At 44.0% G+C, this 23537-nt stretch overlaps 1 protein-coding gene across 8 annotated transcripts in view; it reads right to left on the minus strand.

Moving 5' to 3' along the window:
- Positions 1–23537, minus strand: part of MAP4K3 (mitogen-activated protein kinase kinase kinase kinase 3) — a 1115786-nt gene that overhangs the window by 626066 nt on the left and 466183 nt on the right. For all 8 annotated transcript variants that reach the window (XM_085612074.1, XM_085612073.1, XM_085612071.1 and 5 more), the window contains one exon: positions 1621–1679. In XM_085612074.1, coding sequence (XP_085468200.1) covers positions 1621–1679 — 59 coding nt within the window. The remainder of the gene's footprint in view (positions 1–1620; positions 1680–23537) is intronic.

The raw sequence follows: 23537 nt of genomic DNA on the forward strand, positions 1-23537 counted from the left end.
AAGCCCCCCAAGGACCACAGGGGAGGCTCACAGTGTGTCAGGCAACTGCTGAGTCCAGTCCAGGATTAGTGGCCACTGGTCAGCTGAAAACTTCAAGGAAAAGACTTCTAGTACCTTATTGTCTCTCTGTAGCCAACTGTAGGTCAGCCAACTGACAGGGGAACCTATGGCTTTGTCCTTGGTGCAGGATGGAGCAGGTCCAGTCATTCAGGACTCTCTCAAGTCACAGACATCAGGTCTAGTCCTCTCCTGATCTACAGCAGTTCTAGAAAGTGTTCTGAAGTGGGTGCCTGGAGATGCCAAATGTATGAATTGGTAAAAGCTAGTGGGATGGGGGACTACAGGCCCCTCTCTAAACAATGGGTTAAAAGTTCCCAGGGCCAATCATTCCCACATTTTTATGAAGTTCCTTTAAGCCTTATTTAAACAAGCCAAAAATGTAATGTCTTAGGGCACTTTCAAGATGGTGAACATCTTCGGACACACTAAACTTGGGCTCTGAGGGCTGGCTGTAATATGGTTATTCTAGTGTGCTACCACATAAAACACCAGTCCAGCGAGGGGCAGGTCCTGTATGCACAGTAAAACCAGAGACAGATGTCTGTAGGTTCAAACAAGGATCCTTCAGCAACCAGATAGTGGATACACAAGCACTGTCTTTACAGCCTCACTTTCTTAACAGCCTATTCTATCCCTTTCATGTGAATACCAAGGTTATATGTGCACCCAGCCGATCTGTTGAGCAGGATTTGACACAGTAGCTTAAACTGTATTCTGGTTTTCTACATCCCACAGGTGGGCCTGCCACAGTGAAAATAGCCTTTAGGGCTTAGTCACTTTAAGGACAAGGTAATATTAACATTCTACATGTTCCACTTTTAAATACAAGGGATCCGGACTTGTGGACTACAAGGCTTACAAGGTGACTTACTAAAATTTTAAAGGGACGTTGTTACCTGTCAAAAAGGTTATTTTAATTGGTTGCATTCTTAAAATAAGGTTACAGCCTGAAGCCATGTTTTAACTGCCACTATTGTGGTTCTAACAATAGGTGCTTCAGTTCAGTAGTGGCATTAAACTTCCAGCCCTTTGGTACACTTTGTACCATATAGCATGGACTTATAGGCAAGTTAAATTTACTAAATAGGAATATGCCAATATGACCATGTTTAAATGGTGAGCACAGGAATACGTACAAACATACTCTGGATTTAGGAGTACCTGCAAAGCGAACAGCCAGCCACCACTACTGAAAATGGGTCAAAAAGCATAAATTAAAATAGAGAACATGGGATCTTTTATGCCAGCCGGTAGAGAAAACACGCCATCAGTGGCACTAGTCTAAAGGGGTCTGAATAAAGGCAATTGAAAGGGAATGGTAGGGAAAATAGGTGCAGAAGGGAAGAAGAACAATTCACTGATTTCCTCTAAAACTACGACAGTTGGCCTTCGAGATACAGGAGGGACTGGGAAAAATTATGTTCTATAGTAACATGTGACAAATTGCTATGAAAAAGTGACAAGGTACTCTGGTATTCAGAACTTGTACTTAGCGCAAATCCCAAGCAAATGCACACTAACTTTAAGCTTTGAAGTGAACTTTTTTTGTGTTGCACTCACTTATTTGCACCCAAGAAGTAGCCGTCATGGGATCCCTGACCGTAATCGAGTTGAAGATCCTGTTAAATAGAAAATTGAGAAGTCTCAGTTAGAATGTTGCCCTTATATCAAACAAAATAAATTAATAACAAGAACAGCCTGAAGGTTCTATTAATGATTGCTTTATTAAACTTCAGGATGTTATTTTTAATTAAACAACCAGCTCCAACAGTACATGCCACAAACTGAGACAGACCGAACACAATCCAGATATTTAGTCACATTCTAGTTTGACCCAGCTTCCCTGTGAGATGTGAACCTTAAGCACACAACCGGTGAGGCTTACCAAAGATTTACAGAATGGGACATTAGACATTCCATTGGATTATCATTGTGATATAAAAACTAGTGTAACAAGTAAAATAACTAGCGATTTTGGGGTGGGGGAAGAGTCTGATTCGTGCCATATTTGGATTCAATGTATATAAATATTACTAATCTTGATATCATAAAATTGTGGCACTGAGCCAGCCCTCCTGGAATTACAATGAATGTTAGTCCCTATAGTCCTACACTGTCAATTCCATTTCTTATTTAGTCATAAATAATGCTATATCATTGTCTTTCTAGCCAAGTGTGAACTACATATAAAACTAATATCACAGTAACTTGGTCACTAGAATAAAATGTGTGCATTGTCACAATGTGAACTGTAAATGTCCAAGGCCTTTCAATCATAGTAGGTTGAAAGATAATTTTAATTTAAGAATAGTACAAATACAAAACATTAAAAATAGATTGCAAATGGATTTCTACCCGAAGACTTTTAGGCACACTGAACCGAAAAGACCAATTCAGAAACCTATTTCCTTTGAGTTACTGTGTGTTCCTCAATTTATGTCACGTACATCTGGTGCAAGTCACACTTATATTAAAAAATACTTTGTAAATGTGACCTACATTGCCTTACCCCATCATCCCTGCAGTAATCTATGCTCATTAATCTGAGTGCTAAGTCTGAAGCCCACTTAACACTCACATCAGGTAAAGGATTGCTTGCATGCATTCAGTATTACAAGTAGCTGAAAAAAATTGATAAACTGTAAAAGTTCAATATTAAAAGTGTGATAAAGTCAAAAAGTCTACCAAAGAAGCAATAATAGGTCCAGCATTAGAAAGGGAGATAATTGGTACGCCACTACTAAAAGGAGAATGATAACAGGTTTTTGAAGAGATTGTGCCCCAACAACTGGAGTTAAGGGTACCTTAAGACCTATGCACCTACTGAAGTATAAAGTGGTCATCGCAAGGTTATAATAGTGAGGTGGCTAATCAAGAAGAGCGACTTTTTGACTTTGGATCTGAACACCTATGAATTCCCATACCAATAAAAGGACACATTAGAAAAAATGCATTGGCCCTGAAAGTAGGTTCAAGAGAAAGAACGTTAGGAATTGAGGCCTAAAAGCCTATCTAGGAGACTTTTTTTCAATTTAAGATCCCTTTTAGCAGTTCCTATGATGCTCAGTTACTGCCTAAATTATTATTTAAAATTACTTAGGGAGGCCCTTAATAATGATTTAGTACTCGGCAGACAGGTTACACCGCCACAACAGAGACGGATAACCCGTCCGCCAAAATATAAATCCCCCCCAATTCACCAAGAGACATACTGGGGGCAACACCTTCAGAACAAAGGGCAGAACCTTGAATGCATCTAGCGAAAAGTCCAAATTGATCTTCTAGGATGGGGTCTAGCTTAAAACACTTAACAGGATCTGGTTGCCTAATGAGAGGTGCTAGGAGCATGGATTGAATGCAATGTTCACATTATTGCTATTCATTTAATGGAAGAAAAGGCAAGTAGATTAAATTGAACAATAACCAATTAAAAATCTTCTGGCATACATGTAAATTATGAGGCGTACTGAAAGATGCCTATGTGAAGTATATAAAACTACAGAGAGCCAATATGAGTTCTAATGGAAAACCCGACAAACAGAAAACCTGAAGGGTGAAGTTAGCTGCAACAGAATGATGCCCATTCAATGGTTGGTTACATAGCCAAAGTGTTAACAGGGCAGGGATAAGGCTTTTTGGGGCACGGTACCAGTCAGACCTTGGAGAACTGGCACCAGTTTGGGAAAATATGTCACAATACTGTTTCTCTTTCTTATTTTGATTATTATAACCTTGTGTGAAAAAGACGCGCCAGAAGAGCCAGCAATACTTTCAATTGCAAACCTCCTAACCGCCGTGAGGGGAACGGCTTCGCCAGTGGGGGAATCCTGGTTTTCTCTTCACTTTTCAACGCCGTGAGGGGAACGGCCGTGAAGAACTACTCTACCCAGCATCCCTCACAACCGGCGCTGCGGGTGACGTCACCTGGGCGCGCCGGTACATCACAAAAGCCGCTGGGTGCCACCGCAGCGCGGGACGCGCGCGGGCAGCGCCCGGGCGAAGCCCGGGCCAAGGGCGGCCCCGTCCTTGCCGGGAGCGGACTGGACTGGGCAATCCCCCTAACGACGCATTTTCATCATACGCGCTAAGGTACTGTTGATCTCCTACCTTCATGAGATTTAATGCGAGGGATACTGTTTTTTGAGGCTGTATATTTGGATGGTTATTTTTTATTATTTCTGTTGTGTTCGGTTCCTCTTTAACCAACCTCCTGGCCTCTAATATGCCATCAAAAGATATTAAAGGCAGAGTGGCTAATGTACATCTCACTGGAACGATGGACCAATTTGTAACTAAGGTTAACTGTGTTATTGACCAAGAAATTATGCTCCTGGAACGCAGTGTCTCGCAGGACCTTGCGGCAGCCAGGAGGTCCTCTATGGGTCATTTCGCCAATGCGCGTTCTCCTGTACAGCAAGCTTCTAATCACGTTGCCATTACTTGTTCTGATGTGGATCTTACGGGCCTGGACTTGCTACCCAGTGGAACAGTTGCTGCTGCTTCCTTGGAAGATCTGTCCATGGCCTTTGATTCTTTGTTAATTTCTCCTCGTCTGTTGCCGTCTGCCTCTAGCATAGTTCCAGAGTCTAGCACTAGGCAGCTGCGAGAGAGAAACACCGGGGCAATCCCTAAAAATAAACAAGGGTGTTCCTCCATTAACGGTGGGAAGGGCAAGACTAGCAAAAGAAAGCAAAAACCAGTAAGCCACACCGGAAACCCTAAAATACCTCCCGCTGCCCCCGAGCAGCCTTTATTGGCGGTATTGGCAGATAAAGTTGCTTCCCCAGTCCATTTATTACCCACCAGAATGGTGTGCCAGGATGTTATTGGGGGGACAAGTGAAGTGGTTGAGGGAAGGGCTTCAGACCTATTGAATATACATGATATATATGATGCAATTAGGCTTCTCCTTCGTCCTGTGGAGGATAGAATACACAAGATTGAACAACATCTACTTAGGATTGAATGTGGTCTTGGGGTACTGATACTTCGAATAATATTCATCAATCTGGGGCTCCGAAAACATCGGATTATATTAGAGCAGAAAAAGTCCCGGTGGCCCCCCATGTTCAGTCAGCAGTATCCTCTGAACATCAGGCATTAACTGTAACTAATGAGCCTATACTAGTTCCCGATCACAGGAAATCCACACAGCATAGCACAATCCAGTCAAAAGAGGATGTCAGGATATCTACACCTAGGACCCCAAATGGGGCAAATATCCCTAACTTGCCACCTGAAACTTCCCCATTTGTGGTAATTTTAACAGGGGTCCCCGAATTGGGCAAAAACGAAGTTGAGTCCCCCACAACCTTGAGGAACAGGGTGGTGCATTGGCTTAATAAAAATAGACCACTGCCAATGCACAAAACCTGTAAAATACTCATGGTTAGAAGGGTCCCATGGGTAGGCCACTTGGCAAAGAATATAAGGGGGGACTGTATCCTAATTAATTTCAATGACCCCAAAATTGTTGAGTACATCTGTAACTGGAGATATCCTAGTCCAGGAGTATCCATCAGAGCCCTTCCCCGGACCTATTTTTATCCCCCTGGTCATTTCACGGATGCGTGGACGCTTGTTCACCGGAATAGGAGGGGTTTTCTGCAAGAGGGCTGGCCTATACCCCCACTGCCATTCGATTCTATCCCTATGGAAAATCGATACAGCAGCCTAGAGGCTGTTGACCGACTGCAGGGTAATGGAGGTATACTAAGCAGCTCCCCGCCCCCCTCAGGTTGCTGTACACTAGAAGCTATTATACCATCAGAACACCCGGGTTTGGAATCATCCACTTTGGCAATTTCACCTCAGAGGCCCATTATTAGCACTGATTATCATCAAGACCATCCCCTAAGTGCCTTAATTCCCCGGGAAAATCTCTCTAGTCATTTTAAGCTTGTTTCTTGGAACGTGGCAGGTCTACGCAGCAAGCTCTCTCTCCCAGACTGGAATGATTTTATCGAGGAATATGATCTATGTATGTTCCAGGAAACCTGGAGCCTCGAGCCATTGTACAAGCCGGGGTTTTGTTGTTTTTTTGTACCAGCTACCTCAATTGGCCGTGGTCGCCCCTCTGGCGGACTCATGGTATGGGTTAGGGCAGAACTTAATCTTAGGATTACCCTTAATAGCTGCTCTATGCCAGATATAATGAGACTTACCATCATATGTACAAAGAGCGACTACATATGGGAATTCTTTAATGTTTATGCCCGAGGAACCCAAGGGGGCGCTAAATCCTCTACTATCACAGCCCTTTCAGATATGCTTTCTACTTGTCCCTCTGATTCCCTCCTATTCGTTGCCGGCGATCTTAACTGTTCATTTGAACCGCTTGCTATAGACGATATCTTGGGAACACACGATGAGGACACTAGATGGGGTATTCCCTCACTATCTCTTAACCCTGTAAAAAGATGGTCCCCGGTTGTAATTCAAATAAATGCTCAAGCATTAGAATTCGGGCTAAGAGCTGCTAATGGGCGTACAATCTTTGACCCAGCGGGTGCAAACACTTAATGGGGTCTCTTGACAAAGCAGAATTGATTACATACTGGTCGACAGGAGGGGATGGAAACTTGTTGTTGATATGATTGTGATACCATCAATCAATAGGGACCATAACCCTTTGTCCCTGAGTATGCGGGAGATGTGGCATAGGCAAGAGCAAACCCCCTCATCTGGAATGCAAATGACAACCAAGGCACTCCTGCCCTGCAATTGTAATAGGTTCCTCAAATGGCCTAAATTCATTCTGTGTAACTCAAAACTAGCTACTCTGGAGAAAACCCTCGCTGACCAGACCGCCAGGCTCTCCATAGCATCTAGGGACACGGTTGGCTACACTGCTGTAGTCAAAGTCTTTGAGGAAACTATGGATTCGATTGGTATTCTGTTTCTTGATCATAGGAAAAAATGCAAACCAAGTGTCAAGTCAGAAAACAAGTGGTTCAATAAGGGCTGCAGACTGAAAAAAATAGCCTGGTCCTCGCTATTAAATCTAACAATCCGGGCGAGGTCAGGCAAGCGAGGCTGCAATATAGACAGGCCCTCGCATCTGCAAGAGGGACTGGGAAGAGCAGCGTTGGGACTGTTTAAAATCTGCGAGCCACTCAAAAAATGGCGAGCTTTTTTGGTCCATAGTGAGAAGATCCACTAACCACGACCAGGACCAAATTCCCAACCATATTACGGATAGGGAATGGTTTGACCATTTTAGGAATCTATATGTAGGGGTGGAGCATATGGGGGACCCTTGCACTCGAACGGGGTTCATAGCCACACATCCAGATCAGCTTTTATTTTCCTGGATTAAGAAAGAGGTTGAGACCGCCATTAATAAAATTGTACCTACAAAGGCCCCGGGACCAGATGGTATCCCGGGTGACCTATACAAAGCCAACATTGATGGATGGGCTGCGTATTTTGCGATTTTTATTAATGCTCTGTTGGAAGGCTCACCGGTGCCCGAATCATGGAAGGGAGCTGAAGTAATTCCCATTTTCAAGAAGGGCTCTAGGGGGGACCCAGCGAACTACCGCCCAATTAGTCTCATAGATACTGGACAGAAATTGGTCGGTAGGGTCCTCCTGGAGAGGATCCACTCTTGGGTGGATGAAAATGGCATTATGACAAAGTTCCAGGCAGGCTTCATGGCCTGCACAAGTACAATTGATCAGGCTTTTAGGCTAGTGCTTCTATACTGGAAGGTGGTCACTATTGGTAAGGGCGCCCTTTACCTGGCGTTTATCGATCTTAAGACCGCCTTTGATCTGGTTCCCCGTGATCGCCTGTGGCTGATCTTGGAGGAGATGGGGATTCCACCATATATCCTGAACCTTCTTATTCGGATGCATGAAGATAACTTTGCTCGCATCAGATGGGGGTCTCAGGAACGAAAAACTGATAAAATCCCGGTGAATAGAGGGGTTCGCCAAGGTTGCGTGCTGGCACCCACGCTCTTCACACTATTTGTGAACGGCGTAGTCTCTTACCTGCTCGAAGTTGAAGCTGGTGTCCCCACTCTGGCAGGTGACAAAGTTCCCGCCCTTCTTTTCGCGGATGATACGCTTCTAATATCAAAAACACCAGCAGGATTGCAGAAGCTTTTAGATCGCTTCTCTCTGTTTTGTGAGTTGAGAGGCCTTGTCATCAATACCTTCAAAACCAAACTCCTCTATTTTAACCCAACCAGATCCTTCAGATCCACCCTGACCTTGGATGGGAAACCACTTGAGCGTGTCAAGGAGTTCGATTATTTGGGGATTAGAATCTCTGACAGACTCAAGTGGCAGCCTCATATTGATAAAATGGTGTTAAACCATAGACGGGTAGTTGGAGCCCTGGGAAAGGAATTTCGTGCCTCCACTACTAAACCCATTGCTCCAGCCCGGGACATATACGATGCAAAGGCGGTAGGTAGTGCTCTCTATGGCGCAGAACTATGGGGCTTTTGTTGTGTAGATGCCCTTGTGACCAATGAAAATAGGTTCTTTGGGGACCTTGTATCGCTTCCAAGGGGTACCCCGACGAAACCATTATTGAGCGATCTTGGTAGGCGCTCTATTAGAGATTTAGCCACTCTTCGTCCTCTGCTATATTGGGCGCGGTTGTGGTGTACCCCTGAGCTCTCCAACTACGCCGATGGCCTAAGAGAGGTCATGAATCTGCAAGGAGCCCACAAAATCGAGTGGCTCACGAATATTAAGAAGCTCTTGGTCGCAACAGGCCTCACATCCGATCGGGACTTGGGGGCACCATTATCCAAGGAGGTAACTAAAAGAGCTTTTTGGGCATGGGTTGATGCTCTGGAGTCAAGAGACCCCAATCCTGGCAGATTGACAGAGGCATTTCATCAGCACAAGCTTATGCCCTTTTTGGAACCCTATCTGGACTTCATTACAAAGCCCAAGGACAGATCACTCTTCATTCAGTTTAGGTTTGGGACTCTTCCCCTTCGCGACCGTACTAGCAAGTGGAATCCCCAGCATAAGACTCCCTTGGATTGCCCAACTTGCCTGGGTGCTACTGAGAATATCTCCCACTTCTTCTTTGCTTGCCCAGCATATGCGAAACCCAGAATGAAATGGCTCAGGCCCGTCTGTCTGCAGTTAGGAACAAGTGACCACCTTGCTGCTTTGAGAATCCTTAAAACGGATACAAATACTACTATAGTTTGCGGGGTGGCTAAATTTTTAGGCTGGGCATGGCGGATTAGGCAGAGGTTAACTAGTTCCAGTTGATTATTCTTTTTATCCTCAAAGCTGTCAAAGTTTAATACATTTTTAAATATTTATTGTATATAAAGTAAACAGACTCCTTTATAACATGTTTTTAAAATGTATTTTTATGAAATTGTGTTTTATGTACTTTTGTGCTTTTATGATATTTTATGTCGAAATAAAGCTTTGATTGATTGAAAAGTATCTATTTTTTGCACTCTTTTAGCCTTTCTCATTTTATGACCTGAAATGTTTCTTTTGCAACATAAATACTTTGCTGCTACAGTGTTACTCCATGTACAAGTAATTTTGTTAAATCAACAGAATATGGATACATGCATTAAATCAATTGAATGCATTTGAAATAATTGCCCTTAGGCATCCCCTTGCTTTACACAATTTCAAACTCAGTAATGCCAATTCAGGTCTTTCATCATTAAAAGGATGGCAAATGGAGCACAATTAAATAGAGTAATCATAACTCGTGTTATTTGCAGTGCTAGAAATGTCCGTTGTGTGGCATGAAGTGCTACATTTCTGCAATAAGCGTCCAAAATACTTAATCTACTTGTTAAAAACAAGGACTGACTAAACGAGAGGAACCAGACTTGTACTGGGCTGGGGAATAGCACTAGTAGAAGATGTCCAGTTAGTTTATAACTTGACTCAAAGACCTTCATATAACCTACTGATGTCAGACCACAACATAATGAAATGAGGCCATTCAATGGGTGGATGAGCTTGCAGGAGAACATACTTAAATTGCTACAATCTTCTTTTTAAACACAGGAGAATAGATCTACACTACATACAATATGGCTAAGGGTACTCTATGGGTTGGGATCCAGGCAGGGAAGACACACCTTCAGCAACTTGGTGAGATTTACTTGCTAATCATTTCCTGTGCTCAGGAGAGAATCAATATTGTTTTATCTCCATCATAGCTCCTCACTTCCTCCACAAGTGGCAGAAGTAGTCTGTTTAGCAGAGGTGAGTAATATGTTGGGTTACGTATCAGACAACGGCAATCATAATGCTACAACTCCATTTGGAAGAATAAGGAAGAGCGGATTGGAGGAATGTCTCTCTTAATCATTGGAATCACAACATCAGAATGTAAAGATACAGAGAACGAGTAATTGGAGCTAAACTAATATTAGAAATGTTGGATTCCATTTTAAATTCGGTGACTTATTCTTTGTGGTGTGAAATACTGCAATAGATGATAAAAAAAATTATATAATTTGGATTGAGTTATTTCAATGCTCTCTACAGCACTGGGCATTTTGTGTTGACATGAGTGACACTGAAGCACCAAATACAATGTCATGATTATCTGTTTTATACATCATCTTCTTGCGGATGCTGCAACGGTTAAAAACTTTGCTGATAATGAGGAAGTTGCTGTGTTGAGTATACTCTAAATGAGAGCAGCTGCCAACCAGGTACCCAGGGCCTATGTTCTTTCCCTAAACTGCACTGATACAAACCAATATTGGCACTCTTTGGCTACTTGTCAGTCCCTTGTAAATGGTACCATAGGTACCAAGGGCACTGTGTCCAGGGGAGGCCTCTAAGGGCTGCAGCACATATTGTGTCACACTTAGAGGCCCTGTACCTTTACACACACTTCCCTTCACTCACTTCATCTACACTGTTTAGGCCCCTTACCCCAACGGCACCAAACGGCAATTTGGAATAAAAGATCTCTGCAAAAGTGCCCCTCATAGGGAGCCCGTCAGGTATTGCAGCGCCGACCTGACGAGGAGCACGCCCTATGATGAAGCATAACAATCAGCCTGGTGTGTGAGGGCCCTATTTCCAACAGGAGGAACCCCCTGTTACACCGGCAACCCATGACCAAAAAAGCCACTTGTCACTCGTTTATCAGTTAGGAACTGCATACTCTTTGTATTTACTATAATTTGGACACGTATGCGCGACCTGTTAAAAGCCCTTAGTCCCTTCTGTGATCTAACACATCCCTATGTGCCATGCTTATAATCTACTGCCCTGGCACAGGTAAGCCACCCCTCTAGCTGGATGCACTATACCAATGGTGAGGGTACAGGTGCAGGAGCCCTGAACCCCTACAGCGTCTAAGTCAATTCTTAGACATTGTAAGTGCAATAATACCATAAGGAGTATATAGCGCTCGGAGTTTGTCATTACAAACTCCACAGCACCATAATGGCTTTACTGAAAACTGGGAAGTTTACCATCAAACTTCTCAGCACATTAAACCCACACTGATGCCAGTGTGGGATTTAATGAAAAATGTACTCAGAGAGCATGTTAGAGATGGCTCCTGAAAAACGGCCTAACTAGTGTCCTGATTGAGTGGATGCTCGCCAGCTGCCACCACCAGACATGGTTCTGGACCCCTGAGTCGAGAACCTGCTGCTCTTGGGGGTCTGAAACAATGCGCATCCTGGGACAAGGTGCTAAACCTCCTCCCCCAGGCTGGGCAGGGTCCAAGAAGGGGAAGCATCAAAGGCTTGACGCCTTTGGGAGCTATCCCAGAATATTGCTGCTTCCAGCAACTGGCCCCCACTGGTTCTGACCCCCACTTTGGGTGGAAGAATCAGCGGGAAAACCAAGTGAGGTAGGGAGGTGAGCCCACCTTTGCCAACCCCACCCCTCAGATGGAGGAGGCGAGGTGAAGCACAACTCTCTGTCCCCACCATCGTGTAGATAAGGAGCCCCAGCCAACCAGAGAGAGACATATACCCCCCTCCCACTGGAAGGTGGCATAATAGGGGGTGTACCCACGCCAAGGAAGGGACCCATTGATCCCGACCTGTACCTACCTGTAATGCCCCTACATTTAGTATTTAGGGGCAACCCTGAACCTTGCCTCCTCAGACAAGAGAGAAGAAGAAGGACCAAAGAAGTTGTGCTGAACTAAGAAGAGGAGGACACCCACTGACATGGCCCCAGTCCTACCAGCCTGTCCCCACCTCGAACCTGCTCCAGCGAAATCCCAGCGTGTTCTGCAGCCCCCAAGAAACTGGAGGGCCTGCCCTGCCTTCCAAAACCAAGACTTTGTTTCCTGTGAGCACCGGATTTGCACAGACTCTGGCTCCGGGCAAATCTGCTTGTCTGCACCACTCTGCACCCGACACTCACGGCCCGAGTTCGAGTGGCCAAACACCACCAGGAGGTCTCCCTGGCAATCCTGACCTGAGAGCTGGTGATCTCTGACCTGAGTTGAATCTCCAATCAACACCTGCAGCCCCTTTCTGGAGGATCCCAGCAACCGGAGCCGGTAAAAAAAACCTGACGCCTAAAGACACCCCTGCACCCGACATCCCACGGTCTTGTGTGGCCCGCCCGACGGTGTCCCAGCATCCCCAGGCATCCCAACTTACCTCTCCAACTGGAGGTTGCCTCCAGAAGATCTTCATCCACGAGCCTGCAGCCTTTGTTGCAACCGGAGAATCACCACTGAAACCAACTGGGCACCCAATGTCAAACCAGCACCCTGCATCCAGCCACCCCTATGCCACTGTGGGTGCACTTTGTGTGCCTCAGCGGATCCCCCTTTGCCCTGAACCGAATACCAGGAGCTTTGCTCCCAGAACCTTGTGGCCTGCTCGGGAGACGCCACCAACCGGAGGCCCTCTATCCCACATTGGATAATACTGGGCTCAGTACTCTGTACCCAGCAGCCCTAGTGCCGCTGAAGGTGCTTTGAGTGCGCGTCCTCAACCCTGGTTCTAACCACAGCTCCCACAACCAAGTACTTACCTGTAAACCGATAACTCTATTTCCTCTCATAGGATTGCATTGACTGCTTTTCTTGAACATTTTGTGTGGAGTTGATTTGCATGGAACTCTAAGAAACAGCAAATATACAAAAACTGCCTTACTTACCTTTTCTCTAGGAAATGTCCTAGTGTGATACCTAGGCATATCACACAGAGTAGAAAAAGTAATCCGCAAAGTAATCAAAGTTAATCTAACAGTAATTTCAACTGTATTCAATGTATTTACAAACCTGTAAAAGTCATTTTCATTCAGCTTGCTTGTCTTGTTCAACCTGCCTTGAAAAGTACCAATTACACTTACCTGTGCCAGGCTTGTTTGGTTCTAGAAAATTAATATAACTAAATAATATTTGTATACAAACAAATTGGTCTGAGTTCAGTCTTTGAGAATGTGGTATCATTTCTTGCCTAATTGTGTACAATAACTGCTTAGCACTACCCTCAGATAAAGCCTTCCTGCTCGCCCACACTACCACAAATAGAGAGTAAGGTATTATCTACTTTTACCTCTGCCTACCTTTGTGGTTCCAATTGCCTCTGTGCACACCATACCTTACTTTGGTATCGTTTATACGGAGCCAGCTTCCTACAGCAGCACAATATTTAGCACCAGTATGCTGCGATGATTGAATTGAGGATAGCGGTGTTTGAACTGTCCTTGCAGCAGCAGAATTTCCAGCGCGGCATGATTCCGATATGCTCATCGTTCCATCTTGGTGTTCAGCTCTGTGGCGTATGGAGTGATGCAGGCGCGTCGCCACAGTCAATGTCGTGAAGCGGCAAAGGATCAAGGGAAGGATCATTGTATTGTATTGTTTTGTATTGTAATTGCATTTATATATCGCTTACTACCCCTGATGAGGCGTCGAAGCGCTTTTCCGGCGAGTAGCACGCTACTCCGGGACCCATAGAGGATTGGTGTTGAATTAGTAAAGTGAAACATGCAAGTACATTTTAAGTGGTGGATAGGTTAGTCAGTTATTTAGATCTGGAAGAATAGCAGAAGGATAGAAGAGGAAAAAAAAAAAGGTTGATTTATATAGCGCTTGTTACCCTGATGGGGTGTTGAAGCACGCTACTCCGGCAACCCATAAAAGATTAGAGCTGAATTAGTATGGTGAAATATGAAAGTACTTTGAGTGGTGGAGATTAGTCAGTTATTTGGAGTGAGAAGGATAGTGGAGGGATAAAAGGGGAAGAAAGGTTTGCATTCATATAGCACCTGTTACCCCTGATGGGTGTTGAAGCGCTTTTCTGGCGAGTAGGACACTACTCCGGAACCCAAAAAGGATTAGTGTTGAAAATTAGCATAGTGAAATATGAAGTAATTTGAGTGGTGGATATGTGATTCAGTTATTTGGATAGAGAAGGGTAGGTTGCGGAATAGAAGAGGGAAAGAGGTTTGTATTTATATAGCGCTTGCTACCCCTTGATGGTGTTTTGAAGCACTGTATTGGCGAGTAGCACGCTACTCTGGAACCCTTAAGGATTAGTGTTGAATTAGTATAATGGAATACAGAATTTGAGAAGTGAACATGTTAGTCTGTTATTTTGATTGAAAAGGATAGTGGAGGGATAGAAGAGTGAAGGATTTTATTTTTTTTTATATTTTTTGAGGTCACAGCAAAAGGAGGAGGCTTTTGGATGAGCGAACAGGGGTTTTTGAGGGGAAGAGTCAGAGGAAAGAGTTTAGAAAGATTTGTTTTCGGGATCGGTATAGTAAAAGAGGTGTCAGATGATGCAAGCTGGGGAAGAGTAGGAGAGAGTCTAGGAAGGGTTATTTTGGGGATCATAGTAGTGGTATGGGGTTTGGGATAAATGAGAGAGTGAGTGTAGAGGATATATTGATAGATGTATAGGGTGAGAGATAGGGTAGTGCATTGGAAAGAGTAGTAGAAAGAAGTTTGAGAGTCAGAAGGTTGGGCTAGAAAATATATTGAGAGAAGTATAGGCTGAGAAATAGGGTAGTGCATTTGAAATGCTAAATTAGAAGAAAGTGATGAATATATAGATCCATAAGTACATTGAAAGTATATAGATGCATAAAGGAGGTAAGTATATGTAGATTAAAGATATTGATAGAGTTACAGGATGAGAAAAAGGGTAGTGCATTGGAAATGCTTTTTCAGGAGATCCAAGTACATGAAAGGTACATAGATGCACAAAGGAAGTAAGTTCATGGAGACCAAAGAGGATTTTTATGCATTTATTTTCAACAACATAATTATTCTACAAAGCAATACACAAAGATAGGTACATATCTATAGTGAAAATAAATGCTTATATACAGAGGGATATGCTGTAATTTTTTGTTTGAGTATGGTGCTTACGTGGGGAAGAGCCAATTCTTGAGTAGTTTTCTGAAGATAAGGTGGTTGCCGGTGGATCTTATGTTGGGGGTTAAAAAGTTCCATAGTTTGGCTGCTTGAACAGAGAAGGATTTGCCACCCATGGTTTTTTTCTTGTATCTTGGGATTTTGAGGCGAGATGCCCCTTTAGAGCGTAGGTTCCTTTGTGAATGTGTTCGGTGATTATATTCCTAATTTAGAGCAGTTCCATTCCATGTATTGCTTTGTGGGTGATACAAAGTAGCTTACACCTGGATCTTCTGGCAACCGGTAACCAATGCAGGGCTTTCAAGACAGGTGAGATGTGGTCTCGCGGTTTGATATGCAAGAGTAGTCTGGCAGCCGAGTTATGAATCAGTGGTAGTCTTTTCATGGTCGCTAAAGGTGATCCGTGGTAGAGGCTATTGGCGTAATCGAGTTTGGATAGAACAAAGGAGATGGTAGCTTGGACCTTGTGTGGAAATCCCAAATGAGGTAAAATTTGTCGAAGCATTTTTATAATGACAAAGCTTGATCTTGCTAGTTTGTCCACTTGGGCATTCATCGACAGCTTGGAGTCCATGGTCATTCCGAGGTTTATTACTTCCTTCGATACTTTAGGCGTGATCCCAGTTCATCAGGCCAAGCGGGTCGTAATGTTTCCAATCACCACACATGAGTATTTCTGTTTTGGAAGCATTCAATTTGAGATGGCTCCAAGTCATCCACTGATCCATGGCTCTGAGACAACTGAAAATTGGGCATTTCTCAATGTCTTTGGGGCATTCCAGTTGAAGGAGTTTTTGTGTGTAATCTGCATAGTTATAGCAGGTGAGGTGAAACTGATTGATCAGTACTGGTAATGACTTCATGTAGATGTTGAAAAGCATGGGCGAGATGATAGAACCTTAAGGGACCCCTGCTTTTATGGAGTATGGTTTGGACGAGAAAGGTGGGGTATGGATGACATTAGTTCTGTTTTGAAGGTAGGATGTGATCCAGTTTAGAGCAGTTCCCTCTATGCTGGCTTCATAGAGTCTTTGTTTCAGAGTGTCATGGTCAACCGTGTCAAAGGCAGCCGAGAGGTCCAAGAGGAGTAGCGCAGCAACCCCGTTGCGGTCAAATGTATTCTTCAGGTCATCCCAGATGGCAGGGAGGGCAGATTCAGTGCCTCTTCCCAGACGGAATCCTGTTTGGAAGTCTGAGAGTATGTCATTCTCTTCAATGAATTGTGACATCTGGGTGAATGCTGCTCTTTCTATCAGTTTGCCCAGGAAAGGTCCATTTGTAATGGGTTTGGAGTTGTCAGGGTTCAGCGGGTCCAAGTTTGTTTTCGTCAGTAAAGGGCATATGTGTGATTTTTTGAGTTCTTCTGGAAATATTCCGTAGTTAAGGAATCGTTGATTCTTCTTACTGGAGTTGCAGCAGAGGTTGTTAAAAGAATGGTCTTGAAAGTTGTGAGAGACACGGCACCATCTTGGATCGAGAAGCAATCGCAACATGCAGCATCGGCGATTTGAGCAGTACAAGGGAATCACACGCACTATCGTACTGAGGCTTTAACGATCTGAAAGCAATTGTGTGTGCAGCATCAACCATTATGTTACGGATGCTTCAACTTTTGGAAATCTTGGATAAGTTGTTTGTTAGTGAAGGTTAGCCTGTGCAAGTCATCACTGACAATGAGGTAAAATTTGTATCTGGCAAGACTAAGGCGTACTTAAATAGGATTGGTTTAAAACATCGTATCACTTCCGAATACAATACTAGAAGTAATGGTATGATCGAGAGATCTAACAGGGTGCTGAAAGCAGCTAATCAGGTAGCCTTGTGAAATAATGGTGGTTGAGAAATAGAGATATTTAGGACAGTATAGATGTATAGGACCGCAGAACATGATATGACTGGATGCTCTCCTTTTGAGATAATGAGAGGCAGGCAACCTCCAAGAGGGGAGATGAGCTGGTGTGCCAGTGAACAAGGACGGGTATCAGATGTAAATGAAAATAAAGACTGAGAAAGTAATTGCAGTACAAATGTGAACGTGGAAAAGACCCAAATGGATGTTAGATTATGTTTGTGAGGAAGAGGATTGGCCGAGCAGTTGAATTATAGGGCAATGTAGGCCTTAGGGTATTACATTGTTGATTCTTTGCAATTGGGGTAATTATTTTACTATATGTTGAGACCTTATAGTATTATTTTTGCTTAATTCATAGCAATGTTTTAGTTATTACTTTAATGTATGCATTTTTACATTTCCTTTCTCTTAGTTAATTCTTCAGTATTCTTTAATCTTACCGCTGTGTTATTGGATATAGTTTTGTTTTTAATTAACTAATACAGGAAGATGTGTCATGATGAGTTTGCTTTAAATGTGACCGACTACTGCGGATTCCAGAATGTTTGTGCTGCAATTGAGCAGTTGCCGCAGTAGATTGAAGTTAGATGTACGCTCTTGCTGTGAGGTGTTGTGACATGTGATAAACTTGTATTGAAAAGACAACACTGTCTTTACAGAAGTTTAACACTATAAAACGGCTATCAAAAATGAACTTTGCTGCTGGGAAGATGAGACATTGTTCAAAATGAATTCTACAGTATTGATTCCAGAATGGGGAAAAGAAACTGTAGAGCATTGGGTGACGCAGCATGATGTATGCACTCTCTGTAGACAATCAATTAACATTGCATGACAGTACTGTAGGTTTGGGCACAGATTTGGTGCCAACCGATTCAATGACACGGATGACACAGTCTTTGGATTTCTATGCTCTGAGAGGGGCATTTCAAAGATTATGCCTCTGTGGCGGGTGTAGAATCCAATGGAAACTGTTAGTTCACTGTAGAAACAGAAGATACTGTTTTCACCTTGTAATAATTTCTAAACTTGAACCCAATTTGACAAATACTGCCTGGTAAATGAGGATCAGAAGTTATAAAATGTAACATAATAAGTGATGCAGTAGTGAAGTGAGTGTGGTCAGCCCTAGCCTCAAACACAGAGAAATAAACATTGGCATAGCCAATAAGTCTCGCCTTTGGGACCCTATAAGTATTTAGCTATGCAGCATATTAGCCTGGGTGCTACAACATCTACTGTAACTTCATGTGCCATTGGTGAACAGCCACACATGCCCAAAGAAAATATTTGTTTAGGATTATACAGTGTAGGCAAGCAGGTAAGCCAGTATTGATTCCAGTTGTGCCTCAGGATGAGAAAACTAGACGGAGATAGCAGACCCGACTCAGGGCCCCCATACCAAACTACCAAGCCAAGAATGCATGCATTTAGGAGAGGTCACACCCCAAATAACCCCCGTCCCCCGAAGCTAATCCTCAGGACAATGGGCACTTATATTTAATGCCCCAACATTGGGACTGTGTTATCTACACCATTAACATGCCTTTCTGACGCCCGTACATCTCTGAGGGACAATAACCACGATTTGCACGCTCTTGTGCAATCCACATTTAATTATTTGTTCATTTATGTATTTAGTACATGCATGTACTCAAGACCTCATTGTGGTATAGTGTGCATGATAGGCAGAGTCTTGTACAAACTACGTATATTTATTCTTGACTCTTTTAAATGCACGTACATTTGGCTTCATGATGCTAACAAAGCAAGGATGCAGATTGCCCTGATCCTTCTCCCTCTCTCACCATCCCTTGGCACTCTAAAGATAATTTCAGTGTTTAAAACTAACAGTTTCATGTTCTTATGCAATTAACTCCATGCAGCACGTGCAGTGCATGTTGCATTGTTGATCACACTGCACCCCTCCCCCTTGATCAATCTGAAGGGACGGGGCTTTGACTGGCATCCTCTATACAGGGTACCGCGGATCTCACTGACATCCAGCAGTAGGGTGGCATCACCAGTGCAATGGTATTTACAAAAGCACAGCAGCCTGCAGTCAGGTTCTGCCTCTTACAGCCTCATTTAGACTTCTAATCTAAATAAGTGGTAAAACCCAATATAGGACCACAATTTGATGTACAGTATTACGAATAATTAGGGTATTCTACACATGGATTGAGAAGAACTTGCTCAAATGACTAACTACTAATTTTCCACAGGACCGGAGAAAACTAACATTTTTGCATAAGTGCAATATTCTAAGTCATCAGAATTTGGTGCTACAGTGGTACTCCAATTAATCCTAGCTTTCCTACATTTTTCCAGAATGCTACATGAGGGTTCTCTGTCATAGCTGGTCTATATGTATTTGTCTCCACTCATGCCTGGGCCACATACATAAGCACTGAGAGAGATACCTAGTGGCAACATACATAAGCACTGAAAGAGATACCCGGTGGCTGAGGGTACAGGCAGACGTAGAGTGCAATGCAGCATGCAAAAAGCAAACAGCACACGTTCGGAACGGAATTATTTGAAAACAAATGTGATTATCAAGGCTAAGTGATGCATTGAACATGCATATGCACTGAATATTTATTTTTACAAGTAGTTTTTGCTCTGTTAAAGGCAACCAAATGCTAAACTCTGGGCTAGTGTGCTCTCTAGCCACGCCTTGACTGTGGCCTAGTGACCCAACCCCTAGTGTCACCACTCCAGAATGCACTTTCATGTCCTAGATAGCAGTTCCCATACATTTTTCCCCGCACTTCAAGCACTGCCCAGGATGTATAAAGGCACATTGCATCAGAGATTGGTTTTGGGACTATTTTGTTACCAATTAACCTGTGAGCTTCCTTGGTTGCAGAGGAAATTTATTATTCTGAATCTGGTGGTTTGCACTTTGCAGACAAACATCTGTGATCTCTGGTGCTGAGATAGTGTATTAGAGCAAATGATAGTCTGTATTTTTGGGTGTGCAGGTATAGGCTATTAATTTTCTAGAGGTGGATATTAATAAACGGGGCTGGAGGGCTCCCTCCTAAAGCAGCATCATTTCACGAGACTTTGGACTGAAAGGAGATAGTTGTTAGGGAGCAGACCACAGCATTGTGCTTTTATTTGGGGAATGATTTGGCAGTGAGAGAGGTTATCTGTCTTTGGGGTGTGCCTACAAAAGTTCCTTAAGCTTTGGTGCTGGGAATCCTTAATTTGTGAGAGTCTTTGATTCGGAAGTTGGCAGGCACACTGCACTTGGCTCCCGGTTTGGAGATGGCTTATTGGTGAAAGAATGACCCTGCCCCTGAGGTTTGCAGACACAATTCTTTAAACTTTGGTGGCAGGAATCGTTTATTAGTGAGAGTCTCCCTCTAAGGTGGGCAGATACACCGCATTCGCTTTTCGTGCTGGGGATGAATTTTAGTGAGAGACTACCCCTCCACCTCAGGTGTACAGACACAACGCATTGTCTTTGGTGCTGAAGGCAATCTGCTAGTGTCTGAATGCACCAGCTGATTAACTGGGCTGACACGCTGCAGTGGGCTCGGGTGTTGGGAATGCTTTGTTGGTGAGAGAGAGTCTCTGAGGTGTGTAGACACACATTTGGCTCTTTTTCTGGGAACGGTTTATTACGGTCAGGACATCCTGAGGTGGATAAATTGCATTTAGGCCCTGCTGATAGGGACTGTGTTTGTGACCCACCCCTCCACCCCCAACCATTATACCCAGTTTGGGCTGTGCAGACACACCACATTAAGCTGTGGTGCCGAGGATGGTTTATTAGCGACAGCTGCTCCTGATCTCTCTGCATCAGACTGGAAAGGTTGACTAGTGAGAGAACACCACTGTCCCCCAAGATGAGCAGACAAACTGCATTATCATTGTTTTTGACTGAGAGGAGCATCATAGCTCTGAGGTGTGCAGACACAGTGTATTAGATCTTGCTGGTGGATATGTTTTTTAGTAAGGGATCATGGATCTGTGGTGCACAGTTTTTGAGTGAACGCCATCCCTGGATCTGAGGTGTGCAGACACAGTACATTAGAACCTACTGCTGGGCATGTTCTTGGGTGAGAGGTGCAACCTGGATATAAGGTGTAATGTTTTTGAGTGAAGGCCCATCCTGGATCTGAGGTGTCCTGTCACAATGCATTAAGAATTGGTGCTGGTTAGTGAGAACTGCCTGAGAGAGTGCTGTTGATGACAGTGCAGGCTCAATCCACGAAGTTTAGGTCAAGAGATCGGTCCATTAGTAAAGCAAACGTTACCCCCTCAGTTGTGGAAATGCTGCAAGTGCATTTACAGGAGCCCCTGTTACATTACCCCTCTTTCAAAAAGCATCTTGGGTTTGGTAGTAACACTTCCAGCGACCAGCCCCTAATCCCATCTTCTCGCACCCAGTGTATCCTTAAATGCCCCATGCATTGCGAGGGTCGCCAATCCCATTTCCCCCGCCCTCCGGAGACTCTTTACCCTTCACTGACAAACCGTGGTGCTTGCGTTGGTATTCACAGCCCAAGCCCCACAGCATTGAAAGGGAAATGCAAAGGACCCCCTGCCTTTAACCAGCACATGTTACACTTTGCATGTGCGCTGCCTATGTGTGTGGTGATTCAAAGGGGCATGAACAGAGGGGCTTTAGGGAGGGAGGAGGAAATATTGGGTCGGAGGGTGCTGGTGGAATGCAGAAGGAGAGGAGGACATCGAAAGAAGGAGAGAAGGACATCGAAAGAAGTAGAAGGGAGCGCAGATAGAGGCAGTACATTTGGAAACAAGTGATTGCTGTAGGTGGGGCAAGCACTGCACTGCAGCAGTAGGCAGGGTCGCCAACCACAATAGTGAGATTGGGTGGGGCAGGAAGCACTAAATGACAGAAACTACCCTACCGCAGCGAGGAACAGAGACTAGGGAAACAGTGGTGCTGCAAGTGACTGGCACCTTACTGCAGAAGTGAAAGTTGGAGAGAGAGGAAAAAGAGCAGCGCCAGCATCTCCTGTGGGTGAAAGGAAAACCAATATCAGCTGAAGTGGTTGACACTATCAGGTCTTGTGATACTATGGGAAACAGGAGAGCTAGACTACGCAACTCAATCTGCGATTCTCTGTCTGTGCCTCCCCAAAGTCAGAGGGAAGCTCAGTAATACTACTACTGCCAAAGAGTAGAAAGCAAGGTGAGCTCCCACTTCTTGTGCTCGACGCTCAGCTCACCTGCTCTGAGGACATGTAAATCTAGCCTCATTATGCTGTCAGCAGAGGACATGGGCCAAGTCTCAACATCAGCTCTGCTTGAGTATTGTTTGTTAATTTTTAAAAAAGGTAAAGCCTGGGTGTTTGACCAAAAATTAGGCTGTCAGCGAAGGACAAGGGCAGAGTCTCTGCATCGGCTCTCCCCTGTATTTACAGTTAATAAATAAATAAAAGTGACTCAAGCTAAACACAACACAAATACTTACCAACACAATGCCCAAAGTAAACATGAGAGCTTGGCAGCCATGAAGAAAGTAAACTAAACGCATCACTACAATCGATGAGCACAGTTAACTAAAAACTAGAAAGCGCTGAGAAACGGTGGGTTCTGACTTCACAATGTGCTGAATTTGCCAGGGTGGTGGGCGTGGCCTAATGCATGTGATGAAAACAGGAGACCCATAGCGATGTGGCACAACAAACAGAGCTGCTGACATTGGGCCTAGGAAACCGGGTTCAAGTATAGGCATGGGCTCTAGAAAAAACATGTTCATGGTAACAAATATAATTAAACAATGGCTGAACATGTACAGTTAATGCTCGGGTGAAAAAAACGTGCGGGGGCAAAAGAAAACAAGCAGGAGTGGTAAGTGCACAGAACAGGAGCCCTCGGAACGCATCTGATGAGATGTAAATGCTGTGTGTGTTTGTTAGCTCAAAAGCCAACACAAGGGAGGGAAGTGCACAGAACAGGCGCCCCTGGAGCCCATCCAATGAGCAGGAAACAATCAAACAAAATTGCCATGTGTATGTTAGCTCGAAAGCAAGACGTCACACACAAAAAAAGAGTGCCCACAAGGTACTGTATTTAAAATGAAGAGAAAGAGCTCAAGTAACCGGGGCAGTCCTCATGGGAGGTTACAAAAGTCCAAAAGGAGGCACTACTAAGTGTATTCATCAACCAGTAAACTAATGAAAAAGATGGGCTGTTCTTGAAGTTCATATTCAAGATATATCAGGTCTTGAAAAGACAGCCCATGCGCTGCCTAGGCAAGACCTAAAAATAAATAAACTGCATATATAAAAATAGACTGTAGAATAGGGAT

This window comes from Triturus cristatus, chromosome 6 (genome assembly GCF_964204655.1).
Source record: "Triturus cristatus chromosome 6, aTriCri1.1, whole genome shotgun sequence".
In the NCBI taxonomy this organism is placed as follows: domain Eukaryota; kingdom Metazoa; phylum Chordata; class Amphibia; order Caudata; family Salamandridae; genus Triturus; species Triturus cristatus.